A 24,022-nucleotide genomic window follows, 5' to 3' on the forward strand; every position below is an offset into this window, starting at 1 on the left:
ATCAAATGTGGAAAAGGGAAGTATAAACAGGTTAAGTGATCAGACTTGAAATCCGGAAACTAACTGATGTTTATAGGATAAATTTAGTGAATGTATTTCTTTGAAAAGAGAATACCAACTTCCCCGAATTTATTTTACATCAAGGCAACTATTAAAATTATTATTTTTAGAATCACAGTTTGTACAATACCACAGAAACGACCTAAAGCATGATTTCATTTTCAATGCATCTGTCTAGAATACAGCTTAATCATACACCATTCAAAAGCTTACCATCTGTTCTATAGATCTTTTGGATCGGTTGTAAGTTTGGAACCATTTCCGTCATAGCAAGGTCAAATCTCAGGGACGGACAATTTTGTATTTGTGAAGATGTCAAGAGTATTTCATATCCTGTCTGATTTGAACGATCATATAATATTATGAAAAAAGTAAAATCACGTAAAAACTGAACTCCGAGGTAAATTCAAAACGGAAAGTCCCTAATCAAATGGCAAAATCAAATGATAGAACACATCAAACAAATGGATGACAACTGTCATATTCCTGACTTGGTACAGGCATTTTCAAGTGTAGAAAATGGTGGATGGTTTAGTATCGCTAAGGCTCACACTTGTATGACAGTAGTATCAAATTCCATTATATTTACAACGATGCGTGAACAAAAACAGACATTAAAGGTAAAATAGACAAAATATGGGTACAACCGTCATCACTGTGTCACAATCTCAAAACAAACAATTATTAAAAAAATAGCACAAAAATTATCTATCAAATTTAAAAACCACATTCAATGCTTCGCGTGTTTGACGTCAGACAATGTAAACGTCACACAGGAAGAAATACTAAATAATTAAGTCGTTCCAAGTATTTTCAAAAAAAAAAAATCTGAATACAGGGTTAAAAAAAACAAAAATTATGTTAGAACTAATTTCAGAAAAAGACCCGAGATTTAAAATTATCCAGAAGTTCTTTAGAATTTTTAAGAACCCACATATGGTTAATACCACTATGCGAGTTAACAGTTTCTTAATGGAACATGCAAATGAGCCAGAAATGTACCGTTGTTTGTACGGAGTTTTGTGAATGTAAGTCCTCCGATTTGTTGTTCAATGTAATGTTCATTGAAGCCATGAAGGGCTTATGATTTGCAAAAATCGTATCCTGATCAAATGATGTCTTTGTATGTGGGGTTACCTGAGTGTTCATTTATTCATAAGTCTTTTACAGATTTACATACAAAGACAATATTATTTGAAGTTTTGTCCGCAGGAACAAAAACATTCTTATCATAAAGAGATGATAGACATTTCACGGTCTCTTTGTTTCTTTAACGGACTTTTGTCGATCATTCACACAGTTTTTCAACTTATGAATGCGACGTTTTATCAGAGACCTGATAGTTTTAACCCTTTCTGACAAAGTGTCTAGTGCAACTTCTTCTCGCTTAGCCCATGCTCTGGCGTAGTCCTCAATGGAATCCAAAATTATTTGAAGTTATGGTTCCAATTGATGAGTTGTGGTTCTCTAAAGTTAAAACCATGAGAGATGTTCATGTTGAATTATGTTTAAATCACAAGTCATAACATGGCCAGAGGAGCTGTAATTATAACGCGAGTGAGAACAGTCACTTGTCAGAGGTATTTTTATATGTATTGTTCTAAGGCAAGGTACTGCAATACTTTGGATGCAGCATATTGCGAAATTGTCTGTGTCTAAATTCTAATTGATACATTGAGTAAGACACACCGTATTGTCAACTGATTCGTGATGGTGACGGTTAACTTTATGTTGTTCCGATGTCAGTCGTTCTGTCTCTCACATGTCACGCTTTTTAGTGTCAGAAATATACCCCTGTTATTAAAGTCCATATAATATGAACACACTCGTATATTAATTGAAATATATAAACGCCATGAATTAAGGGTAGACTGTATGTTATGCATAAATGCTACTAGAGGTTTCAAGATTTGCTACCGTACCAACCGTAGTACGAAGTGGGAGCCGTCATTTAACTTTTGAAAATTATTGATGCATACACTTTATATCAACACGTGTTTTAGAAATCATATGCAGAACTGTTTTGAGAATTTTTAGCTGTAACTTGGGACTAATTTCATGTGGTTTCTTCTTGTATTCGTAGGAAACAATAGTGAGTGCACTCGATTATGCTTTCAAGCAACCGTTGCAAGTAACCGTTGGTACGAAAGGTGTATAGTTAAGAGTTATTTCCCCGTGAAACTGCATAGATACAAAGAAGCTTAATTACAAAACAAATTCAAAACTTTATAAATTTTGTTTGTAATACCTTTATGTATCATTTGTAAAATGTTAAAGTTTTGTATTATTTTGGTAAGTTTTTAGAAAACATGATCAAATAAAATGAATTTGAACAAAATAAATTGACCTTAATAACAAAAGAAAAATGAAAAAACTAATATAAAACCAAATCGTTGTACAGTCTGTACGCGTGAGATCCAAAACCCTTGTCAATAGCTAATGAATCAATAAAAAAAAAGTTATGAAATAAAATCGAAGGTGTCAAAACTTTTGATTTCTAAATTATTGTACTGATTATGTATGTCATTATACTTTTAAATAACATTGCCTTGTGATAATTTTGTGTTATATGTAATATATCTGTTGTATACATATGTTGAAGAATTAAATAAAGATAAAAAAAAAATCATACGTCCGGAAAGAAATTATAAAAAATACAAGGTCGTTTACATCTTCAATTTGAACAATTATGCATAGAGATATGGCTGTTATCGTATTTACTTGACATCCTTCCTTTTTGGACAATTGTCTTTACACTCGGGCTTAAAGTTTTTCTTTATAAAAAAAACCTCATAAAATCAATAGGCTCTATAAATTTTAGAAACATGCCCTTTTTATTAACACAACTGTTCATATATCTTTTTCGCAGTAAGCCGAGAGAGAAAACTCAGAAAAACTGGATTTAACTATTTTAAGTAGTATCGTATTCATGATACTAGTACATATAAACCTGAACAAATACATAGAAACATTTACCAACCGATGAAAATGATCCTTAATTTTGAGTCCATAAATCAGTTGTAAATGGTGCAAAAGACATTATGTAGCAACATAGTATTTTCCGTACAACATTACGAAGAGTTAGAAAGACATTTTCATATTGCATTAGACTAAGTGTAAATATAGCGTCAAATTATTGCCGTTATCAGTGAGCAAAATACGCTGTGTTGTATAAAGTTATTTTGGCAATGCTGTACGACAAAAGGATTAATGGATGGATATTGGTTTAACATTACCCCTCGTAGATTATATTATACTACTCCCAGGCACGTGCAATACCCAATTTTACTCGTGACATTATTTACAAATATTAATGTAATAACAATATCTAGTGACATAATAATAATAAGCGAACATGATGAAGTAGCATCGTGATGATAAATATTTCGACTCAAAAAATGGTTTTCGTTTGTGTCATAAAATTTATATTTATTCTTTAGTTATTAGTATAATCAACAATATTATTAAAAAGTTCAGTGACAAAATATAAGGAAAAAGATACTAGATCGATGGTTTTACAATGTGTGTTGCGTTTTATGAAAAAATGTTGCTCCAATGATCGAAAAGATAGCTTAATTAATAAAAAAAATATTTTAATGAGAAATCAACACAATTTTGAACTCATTTTTGCCATAAGCACGTGTACTAGTTTAGTGACGCATCCAGAACTTTTCATAAAAGGGGGGGCTCCATCCATGCTTCAGTGATTCCCTATATAATCAACCAAATGTTTGCCACGAAAGGGTGGTGGGCCCTAAGCCCCCTCCCCCTGGATCCGTCTATGTAGTCATTAACGACACCAGTTAGGTACAAGTAAGATATTATTAATAAGTAATTTCTAATTATTCAAATTTATATTTGAGTATTAGAAAACATTCTTTATTCTAATCCTTTTCTTAATATATACAAAAACAACAAAGCCATACAGAAACGCAAATCTATTTTTAGAATATAAAGGTCGAGGCAACTCAGTTCCAGTAAGGACTGTTTGGTTCATTCTCTTGTGCACAAAATAAATTTTATCGTATAAAATCACGTGCAAGGTTTTCTAGAAGCAGAAAAATCGTAATAAAATAAAAGATTAAGGATTTTATCACTGATATGCAATTTTGTTTCTTTATTTTCATCATGATACATACAATAATCTCATGCATCAAATGAAACCTCCTAAACAACACCAACGGTTGTGTTACTTACCAACCGTACCTGATACGTAGCAAATCTGGAAACCTCTACTAGTAGCTATAAAAGTGGATTGAATCTACTATTTGCATCGGGACATTGCTGTTTCAAGACAGGAATATGGCTAGAGATTTTCATCAGTTCTGTTGTTTAATAGCATTTAATTTTGTCAGTTTTTTTAATTTGCTTTGGATTTCAGTATTTTTGTTAATTTTTTTCACTTTAAGAAATGGAAAAATGACAATTTCAAAGATCATCACATTAGTCATAAAGATATGGAGCAGACGGTCTTAGTAAGGTAATATCATTAATACCATATCATTATTAGTCTATGAAATGCAAGCGCTCACTCGAATAAGGTTCGTTTTCAGTGAAAGCAAGTCATATCATCATTCTATATATTAAGTGTGCTTCTTACGCAGAAACTGCTCCAACAAAGTTATGAGGAGGACAGATGAAAATTGACACTCAGTAAATTTTATGGACACCATCACGAATTGGTGGATCCATACGATGTGTCTTTGACCAAACTAGCTAAGGACATTTTTACCACATGGTAGATTGTGGTTTGTCATTATGACGTCTTATCTTTTAATTACTAAACGTGACTTATTCCGGATTGTGACTGTTTTGCTGTGTGTGAATTCGTTTTACTATAAGACGTAGTACGGTACTTGTCTATCCCAAATTCATGTATTTAGTTTGAATGTTTAATGTTATATTTGTAATTCTCATCGGATTTTGTCAAATGTGTTGACGTCTTTTCTATTATATTTATGTGTAAAATTAATCACCGCCTTCATATATCAGATTTGATTTTGTTCAAAGTAATCAGTACGATATTTTATGTTTAGAGTTAATTTCAAAACAAACCGGACATAGCTTTATAATATAGTGAATTGCTACCTTAGTTTGCAATTAATAAGTATTGAAATGTACATTGTTTTCAAATGCAATATCAGTATTAAGTTCTAATATAATCTTAAATCAATCCTAATTATATCTTATTCATTCTAATGTGACGTCATTTTTCATTTTTTGATCAAACTTTTGTATCTAGGCGTCACTAGGTCTTGTGTGGACAAAATGCACTTCTGACGTATTAAATTTTTAACTTGTTGCGGTACTTGTCTATCCCAAATTTATGTATTTGGTTTTCATGTTATATTTGTTATTCTCGTGGGCTTTTGTCTGATGCTCGGTTCGTATCTGTGTGCGTTACATTTTAGTGTTATGTCGTTGTTCTCCTCTTAAATTTAATGCGTTTCCCTCAGTTTAAGTTTGTTACCCCGATTTTGTTTTTTTCCATGGATTTATGAGTTTTGAACAGCGGTATACTACTGTTGCCTTTATTTAACTGAAAAAGGAGTTAAAGCACTTTGCCAAGTGCTCTTTCTTTTTTTTATGAAGGTTTTGAAGGTTATATAGTGCACAATTAGTAACCATTGGAATATCGAATGTTTGCTGTTGTATCGACTAATCCATAGATGTATAACTAACTCGTCATAGATAGCAAGATTGAAATATTGTATTTGCGTCAAACAAACAATTTCTGATCCAAATATAGTGTCGATTTGTTTCAGTCCATGTGGTTCTTGAACACGTAAGATTTTTATGTCCTAAAATAAGGAATGTGTATCTAAAATTTTAAAAATATAGGTTTTATAGATTTTGCTGTTTTAATACTGATTTTACAGCTGGTCATATTTAACATAAAACACCGTTAATGACTGGAACTCTTTATCTCTGAATACCGCAACAGTAAAATCACTGCAGATGCTCAAGTGTCAAGGAGACAACTTTAAGGAATTTTTGTTATTGTTATTGATTTGATAGGCAAATCTGTTGGATATAATTTTGTATATGATGATGCGTGTTCTTATCCGCCTTTTCCCAAGAGTTTCTCAGTTGATTGTGTGTAGCATTTCAGTTACTTGTTTGGTGTTATTGTATCTTTTGCAAGTGTATTTAGTTTTGAATTTACAATTAGGTTTTATTAATGGAGTTATTTATGTGGGCTGTATATGTCTTGTTTATAGCATTGTGTTTTTCCACGTTATTAAAGACAAGACAAAAATTCTCCTGTTTTCGATCATCTGAGATATTTTCCTGTGCCTAGCGATTTCTAAACTATGCATGTCATTGCAGATGGAATGTCACTTAATTCTCTATGTGCTTTTCAACAAATTTGATTTGGACCAAGGTTTTTTTTAGGGTGATCTTATTCAATTACTTAAATGCAAAATCTATGAACTGAGATGTTTTTATTTTTCATTTTTTCCCTCTTTGTTCAGTATAGGTTCGTGTGTTGTATCTCCAGAAAGGCTTTTTTCGGATGTAGCAACGTTATTTTCAACGTGCAGCAATTGCAGTGTTTTCATTTTTCATACTTTTAATGAGAGTTAACAAGTTCTTTTGGTTGTTTTTGTCAAATGCCGCCATCTAGTTCTAAAATAGGTAAACTATCTTACTACATTTCAAAGATATTGCACATATCATGGGTCTGCATTCGTGATATGTGAATAGTCTCCACTGTGATGACTATGGTTGGTATGGTTGTAAGATCAAGTGTTCAAAAAAAATTGAATGTCTATTAATAATGTTAAGATGTTCTTCGTGAAGTGGAATTCCAGTAATGAACTTTCTGGTATTTTTCCTGTTTATTTGTACCCATATAGAGACAGAGTTTTTACTTTGGTGAGACAGTTTGTTGTCAATGCATCATCAACGATCCAGACAAGACTACTGTGACACACTTTTGGTTCCAATTTGCTCTGTTGTTTCAGAGGGGAGAATTGTAGAATGACTACAAATGTCAACTGATGAGAAAAGTCACTACAACCTTTGGGTCTGTTAAGCTTAAAATCTTGATATACTACTTTTTGCATTTAGTAGAGAAAGATATATTTTTTTGGCAGTAGATAATGAGCATGATTGTCTCCCTAGATTCACTTCTACATTGATATACTATTTGTCTTTCTCTTCTTAGATTTGTTTATTAATTTCTGATAGAGTACATGTATATATTGCACAAAAGAGGAATGAATATAGGGTCATTCTTTTCATTTCGTAAATCTTACTAAACACTTTTTATTCTATTGGATAAACATTTTTTTATTTAATTTAAGGGCAGATGACATGGCAAAATAATTTGGTAGCATCTGATTAAAATAGTGTAATAACGTTCTGCAAGTCATAAAATTTATCATCATATTCATGATATGTCTTTAATTCTGAACTCTCTACCATCTTTAAATCTAAAGTGGTACCATAAACCCAGCTTGAAAGTATCGATTTACTGTAAAAGCAATAAAAAACTTGTGAACTATGAACTCAAATTATCAATTATTCAATAAAACGGCTGTGACTAGATGCCACAAAAAAGCAAATTGAAAATAATGAAAAGATAAACAACAATAACATAATTCCACATAGAATACTAAACACTTAAAACCCTAATTTAAGTGTGAATATGTTGTGTGATGGACAGAGTTATATATATGAACACATTCTCTATAAATATGTTCTACATAACAGAGTTATACATATGAACACATACTCTATAAATATTTCTACATAAAAAGAAGGAAAACAAAATATAAATACCAATTCTGTTTAATATATTTTATCAATATACATTTTTACATTAAAATTTTGATTACATAAATGCCCTATTCATAATAACAAAACAAAACGTATATTTTTTTCAGAAACAAGCACTTGAAGAAACTAGCACTGAAAACTTTCAGAAAATTCGGCACTTGTAATCTACACTGTCAATATTATAACTACTATGTGACATTCAGCATGTTTTACCAAGTCTTTCAAATTCATCAAGTCTAATCCAACTAAGTAAAACTCTGTTGTCATAAAATAAATAATAAAGTTCCAAAACAAGATATGCATCTTCATCTGAAATATGATTTAAAATCATTTGGAAAAGGGTTGAAAATTAAATAATCAATATTTTTTTTCAAATAAGCCACTAACAAAAACAATACAAGCTAAAATACTTCAACAAATTATCTGCATAAAAAGCGTTTAAAAATTGCACATATGCAGAACATTTAAGAAATGGAATTTATTATCTATTTACATTTCAACGCGATCAACAAGATAAAAAAAAAGAGATTAATATCCCAATGTCTGGGTGATGCAAATATACAAAGAGAGAAGTGGTTTTGTACAAGTCACATATTGAAAAACACCCAACATGCCTTCATTCATATAAATTTTAAATATTTTCATAATAATGGTTGAAGAAATTAAATAAAATTTAATTTGAGAACTTTTAAAAAGGACACATTTAGAGGATTGAAATACAGATTTGAATGTAACTTGGGTATTTGCTTCAGAAATATGATGAATAGAAAAGGATACCTATAAAGGAGGACTTCCTCAATGTAAGTATCACAGATAACAATTCATTTTATAATGTAGTACATACTTTATATTTGTATATTCTAATGCAATTTGTATGTAACAATTATTTTCATTGGCTAAAAGTTGCCGTCAAATCCACAGTTGACCAGGCGTTACTAAGGAGGGACAACCATTTTGAAATGATAGAATCAACAAATGTTCGATTACTACTATATAAACGAAAATAAAACAACACCTACCTCGAATTCGCCGTTTTAATGTAATTTTATCCGAATTGAAGCGTACAGGTAACGTAATATCATCCAGTTTGTAAGTTTTCATTGTATGACGTCACGTTTACCAATGACCGCTTTGCGCCAAAATCGTTCATGACGTTACGCGGATTTTTTTTTATTTGTCAAATTTATCCATTTTTCAAAGTTTTATCGTATTATTTCTTTTTGTAATGCATTAGAATCGGAATAACAGTACTGTAGTTGAAGAGTTGCCACCGTCAATTTTGATTTGACGGTCGCAAATCTCCGTTTTACTGTCTCCGCTACGCGTCGCCAGTAAAACTGCATTTGCGACCGTCAAATCTACAATTGACGGTGGCAACTCTTCAACTACAGTACTGTTATTCCTTAAGTGTACTTTCTGTATCATAATTTAATACACATATTTATAGAAAGAAAATGTGAACTTAACTTATGTAACAATAATACAGAATCAATTTCATAGTGTTCTTGAAGTAACTAAAAGCAATACAAACAACATTTCATACATTGTGTATTTCATTTCATATAAAGTAATATACAACAAGTTTAATACATAGTGTGTTTTGTAACATCTGATGTTGGGTTTTTATGGTTTTGTTAAGGTTATCTGAAGAAATATTACATGTAACAAAGCTAGGGTTTATCTACCAGAAGCTTTATGATCATCTCCTAGCATATACATGTTTTCATTTAAACAATAGAAAATATGACTAAAGTTTACATTCATTAAGCAGTCTTAAATGATTTCTTGCACATTCCTTTTCTTCAGACAGTATAATTATTTTTGATGATTTTCTGTATACTGCTTATCGAGCTAATGTTGTTATGAGATCAGCGCACATTTCAAAGAATTCTAATGTCTGGTGTGTTTTCATTGGCTCATCATCAACCTCCATATTTTCTTCTGTAAAACAAACAAGAAATACATTATCATGCACAAGATCGTAAAAATTCATTTATCAAAATATTTTTTTGTTAATGGTGGTTTTAATGATAAACGACATCAACTATTTCTTTTCAGAAACCTTAACCAAGAAAAGCATGCCTCAGTTAAAAGGTTAGCATGAAAATAATTTTACATAAATACTACATTAAATTGTATCCATCAATCCTCAATTCTCTCCAATAATAACCCTGTATTTAATTGTTAAAGGTTATAGTAAGATATTTACAGAAACTGTTATGAAAGCTATACTTTCAATGAAAATAAGAATCAAAGTAATTACTAATGTCGGCAAAATTCACTGTATCTTTTAATATTATTTAAAGTATTAATACATGTAAAAATAGATTACTAGTTGCTTCCCTACTATGTGATTGAACATATATTTATCTATTTATTGAAAACTACTTTTACCATGAGTCTGTTTTTCCATCTATCTTTAAACCCCTTATATGAACAGGCTATGCCTATTTCATCAATATATTTTTTTTTCATTAATATTTTTTAATGTTCATAAATATTTTATAATGACGAGAGAGGACAAGTAAATTATTTCTTGGAGTGGGCTTAAACAATGAAGTCCATAGAAGTAGTTTTTTCCTACATGATATTTTAAATTTATAGTAAAGAAGTTTTTTTTTAATCTTCTAAAGTACTTTAAGTCAAAAATACCAACTTTTGTGATTGTGGGATTTTTTTTCTACAGAAGGGCTCAAAACTATTCCGTAGAAATTTTGAATTTCCTTTTAAGCTCTCAGTTATAAAGTAGAAATTTCAAATGTTTGGATAATATAAATAATGGCAATAACCAATCATGATATTTATAAAAATAATGTTATTGTCATCATTGTATTAAGTTTCCACATATAGAAAATATCATGTTAAGTAATTTATATTTATAATTTAAACACAGTTCTATATATTTTTGTATTAATAAGATCTACATTATACATACAAACACTTTAGTAATATAATATAATAGAATTAATTTATTACTGTACATTCACTGTAAACCCATGCTGTCTTAGATAAACAGGCTATAAATTTAAGTACAAGCATCCATTACCGAGATATAAAGTTGGAAGGAATACAGATTATTTCTTAAAGCATATATTTTTTTTAGGAAAAGGTCAGCCAATCTAGTTTTAGTTTCTTTCTCCCTACTCCAACTACAGAATGCAATAAATCTAAAGGTCGAAACTTTTAGGAATGTAAAAAAAATTCTACCAACATGTCCATCTTTTCGTCTTTAACAGTAGTACATAATTTTTTTAAGCAGAAAAGGACTTTTTTCTGGCAAGTGTAGTATTTTGCAAGTGATCATACCTTGACCACTTCTTGTAAACTACATTCAGCAAATAATTCTGCTTATGTTGTCCATGCATTCACATTGGACAAACCTTTCAAGTTTGTATTCTCTATTTTACTTGTGAAATCCACTTTTGGAAGAAAAAAATTCGCATGATTTCTCTTTTTTATCTTCCACAACCTCAATTTTACCTTTCACTCTAAGACTTACACTTTCATTAATAAAAATCCTCAAATTATGAACATGTTGAATGAAATTGAAAATGTATAATATATAAAAAATGAAATGATGATATGAGATGTTTATGTACCAGTGTTAATGAATGTATCTCAGTAGAAAGTTTGAAGGACTCCCTCCTTTATATTTTAATTGTTCCAAGTATTTACTAAGAAGCATTCTATGAATGCATGATTCATCTAAATCATGCATCCATCTATGATATAATATTTCAAAGGAAGGGGAAATGGTGATTCTATAATATATATACTGTGTAACCTTCAACCTCAAAGCAGCTAGCCATAGTTATCAGCTTATGTCAAAACATTTAAATAAAAATAAATGAATGATTCTAATTCCATGCTCTATTTGCAGTACACGTATATGTATTAAAAATTACAATTTTAATATCTGAAAATTTATTTCCTCTGGGATAACGGAATTTTTCCAATCTGTATTTGTCAAACTGTTAATATCAAAACAATTAGCAATGTATTATATTATAAGTTATACAATGAAATTTTTATTTGGAATTCTCAGATAATTCCAAAATCGTAATGTACCACAGGGAATTTTTGTTGTATCATAATAGTAATCAATTCATACAAGAAAATTAATATTGTAAATAAACAAATGAAGCAAACAAAAATAAAACAAATTGTATGATACAACTGTATCATAAAAACAAAAACTGAGTTAATTTGTGAAACTGTAATAGCTAGATTTTCAGAGAATCCCAATTTTAAAGTAGAAAGTGCAACGTGTATAAAGCGTGACATAAGCTGATAGAAACACTTACCAGGCAAAAATAATACAGTATCGTGTGATGCATCTGAAAATCAATTATATATTATACAAAGTGTACCCTATAAAGCAGTTGTGAACTGGGCCTTACTCTGTTGGCTCATAGGGGTCCTTTCCAGTATCATGACATGAACACCATAGGAAATTATCTCCCACCAGTGCTGAATGACAATTGGGTGCTGGGGTAGACAAATACATACAGGTATATGTGACAATGATGATTTCAAAAAAGGTTTTCATATTGAACGTTCATGAATATGTTTTTAAAAGCATAACTATTTAGGTCTCTAAGAGCATGCATTGGTCACCTGTGAAAATATGAGTGAATCTGCTTGAACACTAACAAAGTCTTTTAGTAATGTTATACGATAATGATGTACCACTGACATAGAAAATCAAATACCCTGTAGCATAAACAGGTGTTGCTTTCATTTTGCAATGTTTACCTCAATTCTAACAATGAATTTCATTTGGCAATTCAGAAAACATTTAGGAAAATGATCTACATGAATTGGAGTCATCATCCTTTGTTTATGTTTGTACATTTGTGGCTGTATTTGTACCTATTGTTAAAATAGATTCACTCGAAATGCACAGCATGTTATTTTTTTTAATTAAAAATTGAATTTAATTATTCAAATACATAATTCTATAACTTGAATATATATCTGAGCATAACTTATCATTAATGATTGCTTGGATATTGAATGGAAAGAATGTATAGAAAAAAGTAAAATAACAAAAAAACCTAACCCCGAGAAAAATTCAAAACAGAAAGTCCCTGATCAAATGGTAAAATCATAGCACAAACATATCAAACAAATGAAAAACAGCTGTCATATTCCTGCCTTGGTACAGACATTTTCCAAACATTTATATAACTGTATTTTGTTGTTTAAACAATCTCAAGTGGAAAGGGATTAATACAAGTTGCAATACTGTGGATTCATTATTATTCGTTGGATACCAATTTTTCTGAATTTTCTAATCCACGAAATTTAATGTTCAGCATTAAGTTAATTTTTCTATAGGTTTTATGCCATTGTATGCTAATTTTGGCAAAACCATAAAATTAAATATTCAAGAACATGAATGTTTTTCATAATCCATTAAAATTGATACCAACGAAAATAAATAAATCCACAGTAACTTATTTCCTATTCCACTATAAATAAATATATTTAAACTAAACTTAAAATTTGATGTAGTTATAAAAAGAAAAATATATCCAGCCAGTAGCATAAGAGTTTTGATTTGTTTATTCAATTTTTCTAATAAGAAACATAGTTCAAAATCAAAAGAAGAAGTTGGAAAAAAGTGATTTTAAACTCACACTAATGCTGTCAGAAAATGACATGTGATGTGGCATGAGGACAACTGTCCAAAAGTGACCAAAAGATGTGTATGTGTACAACAACAGGTCATCATATGGCCTTTAACAATGAGAAATCCTATAACTTATAAAAATCTATAAGATACCCTTGGATAACAAAATTTTAAGCAATTTAAAAGAAATCTAACATTTTGATTTAAGCTTATTTAAAAACAGGAGTGACTGAGTTAACACACATATTACTTTTGACCTAAAAATTGCAAATCTGATAAAAAAAAAAACAATCCACAGATCACTCATAACAGATATATATATAGATTGTGAGGTTCTGATAATCAAATGACAAAATTTTCATTCAGCACAACACTGCGTACATTCAAAATGTTAAATAAGAAAAAAGAATGAAAATATGGTTGCACTGAAGTCAATTTTTGAAAGGCATAATTATGAAGCTGACAACAGATAGCAAATAAGTCATAACTAAGGTTTATGAAATAAATGAATCAACTGCTTATGTTTGAAAATGTCTTTTATCTAAATAAATTAAAAAAAAAAAAAACACACAACAGCATATGAAAACCTTTTTCTGCAAAATGACAAAAGCTTCATGTATATAAGCTTTTTAGAAAGCTGAACATTATGCAAGGTAAACAAACATATCAACATGGCTAAAATAGTCATACCAGACCAAGGACCTGGAAGTTACTTATATTTTCTGGTAATTTATATGGAAAATATACAAGTGTGCTTAAAAAAATATCAATTGGTAATTAACGCTAATGGAACAAAATCACTAATTCAGACCTGTCAGAAGGAACATATATGAAGACATTACTTATATTTTTAACAAAATATTTATAGAGCAAACTTTATGAAATTTTTAAACAATACTGACTTTTATGCAACATTTTCTTAAAGCAAATTAAATAATTAAACGCTGGCAAATACCGGTAGAATGATAAATAGCTCAGAATAATGTGATCCTGTAGCTTTTGTTTTCAGACACAGTGCAAAGCAATAATTAAAGCTCTGACTAGCTTTAGCAGTCAACTTTTGTTTGTGGTATTTTGCCAATTGTAAAAGACCTCTACTTTACTTTAAGATGAAAAAGTCTTAAGTTTGTGTCTAGTGTGTTGTGTGAAGATTTTTGTGTCATGAATTAGAACTTCAATTTTTATTTTCATTTTTCTGTTACTTTACAGTGAGAAGGCACTTCCTTTTTTTCAAAGAATTGTTCCAGACAGGTTTACCATATTAGTGGTAGTCATATCAAAAAATGTATGGTCATTGAAAACAATTAATGCAAATTCACAGTCAAGTTTACTGTAATTGTAGGAATTAAATCTTTACACAATATAGAACATATATATATATAAAAAAAATTGTCATAAAGGTGTTAATAGATTGCAAAAAAAATCAAAAAAATCAAAAAAATCAAGTAATAGTAGAACTGTTTATTTGTTTGTCAGGAATACACTATAAAGTCATAACATTGTCTGCCAGTGAGGTTTGAAGGATGATAGAGAAATTGAAGAAGGCTAGTGGTCAAAATGTCTAAAATATTGGTTATTTTACAATAAAAAAGGTTAAACTGTTATTTCCAGATCCAAAGTCAAGATATCATATCAGACATACACACATATCATTACTGTCACAAAATCAACTGGGCACACCACATGTGAATGTGTTCATTCAAAATCAGAAGAGCTAACAATAAAATAGCTATGTCTCAAATAAATAATTTATGCATAGATCAATTGTTTTATCCAGATGTAACTTTTTTCTTTACAATCTGGATTTAACTAGTAGATAGAAACAATACATGCTTTTTGTGAGTTATTATCCATGTTTAGAAAGAGATGACAGAAACAAAGATAATAATAAAACATCACAATATCAATTCTTTTATCCCGCAAAGCATAATAATCCTTTGCAAATGATATTTTTCAAAAAATAATTGAGTATCGAAGGAGGCACACCATATAATTATTTTCTTATAACTGGTCATATCGGCAGACTGATGTTAAAACAGTAATGTACCTGGAGAGTTATTCCTCATTACAAGTTATATTATTTACTATTGATCCCTCACAGATCCATACAGGCTTTGTAAAATCCATAGGGGTGAGGTATAAGACAAAATCCCTTATTGATTTTACTAACCCTCTATGGATTTGTAGGAGAATCCTTTAGAGAATTTTCAAAACACATTTCTTCCAAGATATGTATAGAAATAAATCATGAAATACAATAACATTAATGGATGACATGACCTTTAATGGTAGATGTGACCTCATGATACCCTTATAAAATCTACCGCACACTACTGATCTACTGGGGTCACCACATGACGGCATTTATCCACTTGACTAATCACAATGTCACTAATTATTTCAGTTGTGTGATAAAAAAAATTAGTTTAATATCAAATCATTTCAAAAATCATAAAATACTTTTGCTTTACTTCATAGAAACACTATTAAATAATTCCTACATTTCATATCCAATAGTGTTTTTTTTTTATTTATGCCTTGGATATCAACATGTATTATATAGTGAATGCAAAATGTATTTAATGTGTTATAAGAATTCTAAATAAAAAAAATGTTCATAGAATCCTGGTTTGTTTTAAGTCTGTCAATTTACAACTCTTGTTGTAAATGGGATAGATTTAATAAGTAACATGAAAATCAGAATGAGGTATACTGTTTTTAGTAATCCATTTTGTTTTATTTTTTAAGCTGATTGATCATGCAAATAAAAGAAAAAGAAAAAAACATATCTATTTCTGATTCAGCAGAACCTGTCTTCACAAGCCAGCTTATAACAACCTAGGATTTTCTGCAATAAATAGTGCAAAAATAGAACTGTGAGTGAAATAACAAACAGGAATCCCCTGCCCCAATAACTTTTAGTAATTTGAAGTAAGTAAATTCAATTATCTCCCCTTAAACATGTCAGACCTGGATTATCTTCCTGCACACACATCCTCACCTAGTGTTTTACAACTGTGTAAGATTTCACCGATATTTTTTCAGCACTATAAGTGATTAGCTTACAGGACACATGGACAGACAGACTGATGGACACAGTACTTTTTATAAACTCCCCCCAAAAGTATTTGTTTGCATGGAGTATAATAACTGGCATCTGAAAACAACTTCCACTTTTCAAAATATTCTGCAAACAATAAGAAATGTGCTTAATATTTCAAATATCCATTATCTAATTTAAAAGTAGCTTTCATAATTATTAAAAGCATGCATGAAATCTATATCAGCTGCCATTGAAACATAGACGGTTATTTTAGTTATAAGTATAGGATTCGTGCCTGCAAAACAAAATGGCACTAAATAGCTGAAGAAAATCGGCAACAGCAGGACAGTAGCGTAATAATTCTTCACCTGGAAGTATACTGAACGGAGTATATGGTAAACGACAACAAGGAAAACGTTCAATATTACGAAATAGTATTTTACGATGACGAGGTATGTTTTCAGTCACCTTCCCTGCCGAGACAAAAGGCTTCACTATCACTGCAATTATAAACAAGTGGGATATTAATTTGGAAGAAATGAATGATTATGGTCCTTTCTTTTTCCTTTATGAAAATGATAGATCATTTTAATATGCCTTTCTCTTTCTTTTTTACATTTTATCTGCTAATAAATTATTTTACTGAATTAATTCTTTTCTATTCTTTAAAACTTTTTTATATTCTATATTCATTATTCAATAAAATAAATAAGTTGTAATAAAAATTATGTTGGCATATTTCATAACTTCAGTAATTACAGATAAAAATGTAAATTATAATTGAAAAGGAATCAGTTGATAATAACATTATCATTATTGTAGTAATAAAAATTGAGATTTTAATATAAAACAAACTTTTGTCAATTTCGTTCATTGAACAATTTCGTTCATATTTCATTCATAAATTTCAAAAAATACCTTACATCAATAAAAACTGGTACACATGTTAATTTATCTGTCTTGCAACAAGTCATTTCAGGCAAAATTTAACATATCATTATTAAACAACTCTTAGTTATATTTGAAAATCAATTTAAAGGTGGGTTGAGTTTTCAACATCAGAGTTATGGTTCCTACATTGGACATTTTTTAACAGTTTAAAACTGAATGGATCACTTGAAAAAAATATTTCATTAACTCTTATTGTAAAGTGATTTATCTTATTTAGTTTTTGCAAAGCACGAAGCACATTCAATAAATTGAATAAATATGCAGGAAAATTTAGGTTCAAATTTGAGACCATCATGTCACATAAAGCTGTAATAATCTGCTTGAAAAAAACGACTGGACTTACAATTATGGAATTCAATCTCAAAGGAGAAAGATTATAAAGTAATTTTGAAAACCCATATTTTACAGAAACAAGCTAGAAAAAAGTCTAACCTAACTTATAAATGGACTATTGGAAATCTTGTCTATTTCACAAAGAAGTTATTGAACCTTAACAGGTCTATAGAAGATGGGATATTCTAGATCTGTAAATGAAATGCATACCTTTATTTAAATCAAATATTATATATGTTCGTTGGCAATGAGAGGTATATATCTTACATTCTGAAATGGAAACTAATGTTCCTTTGTGCATATTGCTGTACAAATAAGTCAGTATAATGATATTATAGTGCTCCATTGAGTCTGTGTGGACACTTTCAGTTATTGACTAGTGCAGCAAAATTTTCCACTGAATGAATCAGTTAGCACTGTCAAAAATTATATACAAATTCTTCTATGTGAACAAGACACAAGGTTAGGTTGAGATGCAGAATGAAAATGAAAGTACACTAAAATTACCTAGATCTGAGAATGAGGCTGGTGTAGCGGGTAAACTGTGTGCCATGGAACTCTGGGAAGATTCTGATGAATGTACAGATGATTCCCTCAATTCCACAGAGTTCAGACTTTTGAAATCAAGAAGGAAACTCTTCTGATCCACCTGATAAAGCTGTAAACTCATTTTAGACTGAAACATTAAATTAATTAACATTACATTATATTAACACTGGTTGCAGAAAAATATTGAATCTGCAACTGACTATACTTTTATAAACATGAAAGTAATGATTATCAGGCTTTACACAACTTTTTAACTTGCTGTGTAGTATTCATGGCTATCTCTCCTTTCACTATGACGGTTAAACCAAACCAATCTTTATATTATATGTACAGTTTGTGTCTTTTGATTGTCATAAAAATAATCTGTAAATATGACTGTTTATCATATTATCATCATAAGACTGCAAGTTATGAATTTACTTATGTTGATAGAATATAAGTTACATTTTTCATTCTTAGTGGAACAATACTTTTGTGTTCATGTTAATAGATAAGTTTTTTGCTTGCTCTAATCTCTTCTTGATTGTGATTCGATTATGAAATAAAATTTGTATCAGTTAATTAAGTTTGTTAAGATAGTGTCATTGATAAGTTTCCATATCTCATGCCCTTTCACAGAGAAATGACAATCTTTTGAAGATCACCGATAGGGAATGTCAAAGTTTTCCAAAATATTCTTATATAACAAATCCTGTTACTCCATCTCATACAATTTTTATTCATTTACTCTTAGAAGTTAAATTTCAAATAATTCAACTGTCATGTCCTAGGTTAGAATGACGTCCCATTTGACATGACACAGAAGAATTAATATTAGTAATTTTTTAACGATTTATCTATATATACTCACAAATCTACCAGATACTGGGTTCTTCCTCCGAACTCTTACATGGTAATGGTTTATAACCTTCCATTCCTGAAAACATATTTAATGGTTGTTTATTATTTATTCTGCTTAATTTCAATGTCATGACTCTAATTCTCTTTCTAAATTATTAAACAATTGTAAATTTTATCAATTGTATATATCAAAACATTTTTCAAAATTGTAAGTTTGAATTTCACTAATTTCTTGAACCATCCTTGAATCTTTAGTATCCCTTTACTTAGATAAAATTATAGAACATTCTCTAGGAAATAGTGTAAACATGATGAAAACTTACATAATTTAATGTCTTCATGGCTCTGTATACCTCATGCATAATGTCCTGTGGTTTGCTTTGTGATCTAATACCTAAAATATAACAAAATCAATTAGGTCAGAAAGTCAGTTGAAGTTATACAGGGGAAAAAATTCTTAAGGGTTCCGTGGAACCCAGTGTCTCGCCTACTTATGCTGTTAATCGCAGGCTCAACAAAAGAGGAATAAAATCAATAAAAATATTCCTCTTGGTACTATCTTATGATTCTAAGAAGCTTCTGTCCAAGTTTGGTAAAAATAAAGTATGTTTTAAAAACTTTAACTGCAGACTGTCTGTAATGTAAACTGGAAGATTTATAACCATTTATAAGTAAAATACAGATACACAGGTACAAAATTTTAACAAAATTTTCTTATAGATCATAAACAAGCTTCTGTCCAAGTTTGGTACAGGTCCAAAATAGTATAAAAAAGTTATTAGAATTTAAAAAAATTTAACCACGAGTGAATGCCTTGTTTCCTGGCAGAAAAACTAAGTCCATTTAAAAGTAAAATGCACAAAAAAAATGGATTTATTTGTTAACAGAATTTACTTCTGGATACTGTGTTATGATCATAAACAAGCTTCTGTATAAGTTTGGTACAAATACAGTATAGTTTAAGAAAGTTATTAAAATTTCAAAAACTTTAACTACAGAGTGAATGTTATGTTTCCTGGCAGAAAAACTAAGTCCATTTATAAGTAAAATACGGAAAAAATGGAATTTTATTTTTACAAAATTTACTTCTGCATACTATCTTATGAACATAAACAAGCTTCTGTCCAAGTTTGGTAGAAATCCAGTTTAATTTAAGAAAGTTATTAATATTTCAAAAACTTTAACCACAGAGTGAATATTTGTTGACGCCGCCGCCGACGCAGACGCCGATGGAATGTAGGATCGCTATGTCTCGCTTTTTCGACTAAAGTCGAAGGCTCGACAAAAAGGAATATGGGGCAAAAAAAAATTTAAAAAAATTCATTACTCCTTTGTGGACTAGTGTGAAAATCCATGAGCAGGAATAAGAACTCATTTTCTAAATATTTTTTGTTTATATGTTAAAATTGCACTAAGCAGATAAAAATGCCCGAGAAGCCAGTATCATGAGGTGCATTAAATAAGATGTATGAAATGGCAACATTTATAAAACAAGTTCCAAACCTATGATTTGCATTTAAATTCCAGTTTTTAACTTGTTTCTAAGACAACACAATGGAAGGTTATTCTATGACAAGTCATATTTTCTGTTCCTCTGTTGCAACAAGCGGGAACTAAAATAGAACTGATGACTCTGATTTACTTGTCCTATGAATTAAAGATCGCAAACAAGATGGGCAGTAGGGCAATCATTTACTGTCAAACTGAGGTAATCCATATAATCTGACTACTATTATCTCTGATGTCCAGCTTTTCTCTTCATGTTTTCAATCTTACCTAAATGCCACTTTGCCTTTTTAGGTGGTGTCAGAGATTTGTTGGCTGTCACTAGTAAAGGCTCTAAAGTATGGGATGTATGTTTCAACTCTGAAAAATAAAATATCTATTTTAAATAATTATCATATATAAATTCTGCTTCACAAAGAATGAAATAATAATTAGCATGTTCATACTTCAACTGTCTATCAATAAATGTTCTCTATAAAAGAACTGATAAATTTTATTTATCCATTTATACAATGAGATAGTAAGCTGTCCATGATATACAAGAATATTCAGTGAGACCTGTCAACTTATTAAAATACAGATCATGTTGACATGCTTTGCTTTCCAGGATCTGACAAAGCAAAACTCTTCTTTCTGTTTTGAGACCTTTCAGATCCTCTGGTTTTGTGGTTATTATACACAGCTTAAATAATTAATTTTTAAACGATGGCAAAAATTGAAAAATGTTTGGTTGTATATTGGTATGACATTGGTGTTGTCTTTGTTCAAAGACATTTGGTTTTCACACTATAACTTAAGTATAAGTAAAAAGAAATCTATGAAATTTAAACACAAGGTTTATGACCAAATGCCTTACCAATATACAACCAAAAAATTATCATTTTTTGCGGTGGTATAAAAATAATTGATTTTTGTAACCTTAATTTTCAATTGCAAATTTATTAAAGACAAAACAATTAAACAAAGTATCAAAATAAATTGGGAATATGTCTCTTGGACATGCTTGCATATAATGTTATAAAGAGACATAAATCAAGAACAATAACAGTGACCCTAACCAAATTTGGTTGAGGCAAACTTAAGTTAGAAAACAAACCAAAAATCAGCAATTTTTCAATTTGTGTATTTTTCAATTTGTGTAGGAGTACGTGTACCTCTATAAAGATATAAGTGACACCACTAACATTAAAACTTGATGTTTTCTGTAGCAAGAAGCATTGTGCATAAGTTTCATAACATTTGGTTGAGGCAAATTAAAGATAGTGAATGGAAACAAAAAATTTGTAAAGGGGCATAAGTGTAGAACAGTAAAATGAAGCCACCCAAATTCACACTTGATCTGTGTTGTATAGTAATAAGCAATGTGTAAAATAAGTTTCATAACATTTCATTGAGGCACACTTAAATAAGAGAATTGAAACCAATTTACGTACACAAGGGTAAAACGTATAGCCCAGTAAGCCCACTTGGTGCTATGCTATGACAGGGGCATAAAAATATGTTTTTTGTAAATGAGACTATTGTTACAACAACTATTATTAACAATTACTTTTAGTACTATGTAAACTGTTCACCTCAATACTATTATTATAGAATATCACAATAGGTATAGAACAGGCTGCTTTTTTTCTTTTTTAATTGTTTTTAATTCATCATGCCATGGAACAAGTAAGGGGAATGGTTTGGCAACAGTCAACATGTTTCACCCCACAATATTCTGTATGTGTTTGACCTAAATCAGGAGCCAGTAATTCAGCCATTGTCATTTGTAGCTGTTTTTCACATTTGTACATAAATCAGGCCATATTTTTCTCGTTTGAATTATTTGACTTTTGTCATTATGGGGCTTTTTAAAGATAACTATGTGGTATGGGTTTAACTCATTGTTGAAGGCCGCATCTTTTTTGGTTACCTATTGCTGTAAATTTCTGTGTCTTTTGGTCTTGTGTGGAGAGTTGTCTCATTGACAATCATACAACATCTTCTTATTTTTGTTATATAAACTTGCATTATGGAATAGGGTATAATGTGATCACAGTTCACACTGTAGTAGCTATTCATCTTATTTGAGGTTTTGAAAAATATTTTAAGCAAGTTCCTTTTTTTGGATGATCAATTCATAGTAGACATTTAAAAAATACATTCCTTGATACTGCCATCACAGAAAGCCACCAAGCATGACACTGTACAATAATATAATTCTATTTAAATATACATGCATGTGCATTTTATCTTAAATTTTCTCACCTAAAGTTTTATAAACTATTGTTGGTTTTTTTTATAAATTATGTGAAAAGATAGAATTATATTTGAATTTAGGTTAAAAAAAAAATGTAAAAGTTAAATTGAAATATATTATAAAGTGGAGAGATTTTAAGAGGTCTATCTCATGACATGACAAACATATCTATTCAAAGTGAAATGATTCAATCAATGTATAGTGAGGTATTTTTTCCTTAAGGAACAATACAAATGAGTAAAATGGATGTTTTGTAAATGCAGCTATTGTTTTTTTAAAAACAATGTAGCGTTGTACAATTTGATTTTTTGTAAAACATTTTGGGTAAAGCAATTTATCAACATACCTTTGAATATAAATAAATCTTATTAAAAGATTTAGTATAGTTTATCTAAAAATATTAGAATTGAACCTCTGTTCCTTCTATAATACTGCTTATATGGTTATTTCAAATAACAGTTTTTTAATAAATTCATTTTAGACAAGGATGGTTTTCACACTTTCAGGACAGAATAACATTTAAGTTAGCTTCAAGGCACCTTCTCTTGTTCCACCACAAAAGCTATTGAAAGTAACTAATACTCCCAAAAAGTTCTTTAAATATTCTTTAAATAATTAATATATTGGAATAAAAATTTAGCGAATAATAATGAGAATGCTAAGTCAGTATGTGTTAACAGTCTGCCTAACCACATCCATGTATTACCTGGTAACATTTTCAAAGCTGAAAATTATCAAAATTCTATTATAGGCTAAACATAAGAAATTTAACTACAGTTCTAAATATCTGGTGAGAAAGGGACAAGATTCTCTCTCAGCTGTCCCGCAGGGGTTTATGCTTATATGTTGGTGAGTTTTGGAAACATCTATGGACCATTCGATATCCTTGGAATAAAGATTCTTGGTATGTCTCCAAAATTTTCGATCATTTAGTATTTACAGTTACAGCCCTTTCACAGTAACGCAAGTCAAACATTAGTTGTAACACTACTGATTCTTGAACTACATTTTAGCTATTTCCTGCAGTCTTTGAAATCCTCATATCATCAAAGCTTTGTAATGTCTTTTAATGAATTTTATT

General features: G+C 29.9%; 1 protein-coding gene across 9 annotated transcripts in view; it reads right to left on the minus strand.

Annotated features, from left to right (window-relative positions):
- Positions 1-9,252: 9,252 nt before the first annotated feature.
- Positions 9,253-24,022, minus strand: part of LOC134694209 (5'-AMP-activated protein kinase catalytic subunit alpha-2-like) — a 36,306-nt gene continuing 21,536 nt past the window's right edge. For 5 of the 9 annotated variants that reach the window (XM_063555217.1, XM_063555231.1, XM_063555224.1 and 2 more), the window contains 6 exons: positions 20,973-21,062; positions 19,520-19,590; positions 19,207-19,272; positions 18,315-18,483; positions 16,892-17,023; positions 9,253-9,786 (listed from right to left, as the gene is read on the minus strand). In XM_063555217.1, the coding sequence (XP_063411287.1) occupies positions 9,689-9,786; positions 16,892-17,023; positions 18,315-18,483; positions 19,207-19,272; positions 19,520-19,590; positions 20,973-21,062 (626 nt within the window). In that variant the 3' untranslated portion in view covers positions 9,253-9,688. Of the gene's footprint in view, positions 9,787-12,149; positions 12,183-16,891; positions 17,024-18,314; positions 18,484-19,206; positions 19,273-19,519; positions 19,591-20,972; positions 21,063-24,022 lie in introns of all 9 variants that reach the window. The other 4 variants (XM_063555239.1, XM_063555254.1, XM_063555262.1 and 1 more) reach the window with 2 other exon arrangements.

Source organism: Mytilus trossulus, chromosome 1, assembly GCF_036588685.1.
Source record: "Mytilus trossulus isolate FHL-02 chromosome 1, PNRI_Mtr1.1.1.hap1, whole genome shotgun sequence".
Lineage (NCBI taxonomy): Eukaryota > Metazoa > Mollusca > Bivalvia > Mytilida > Mytilidae > Mytilus > Mytilus trossulus.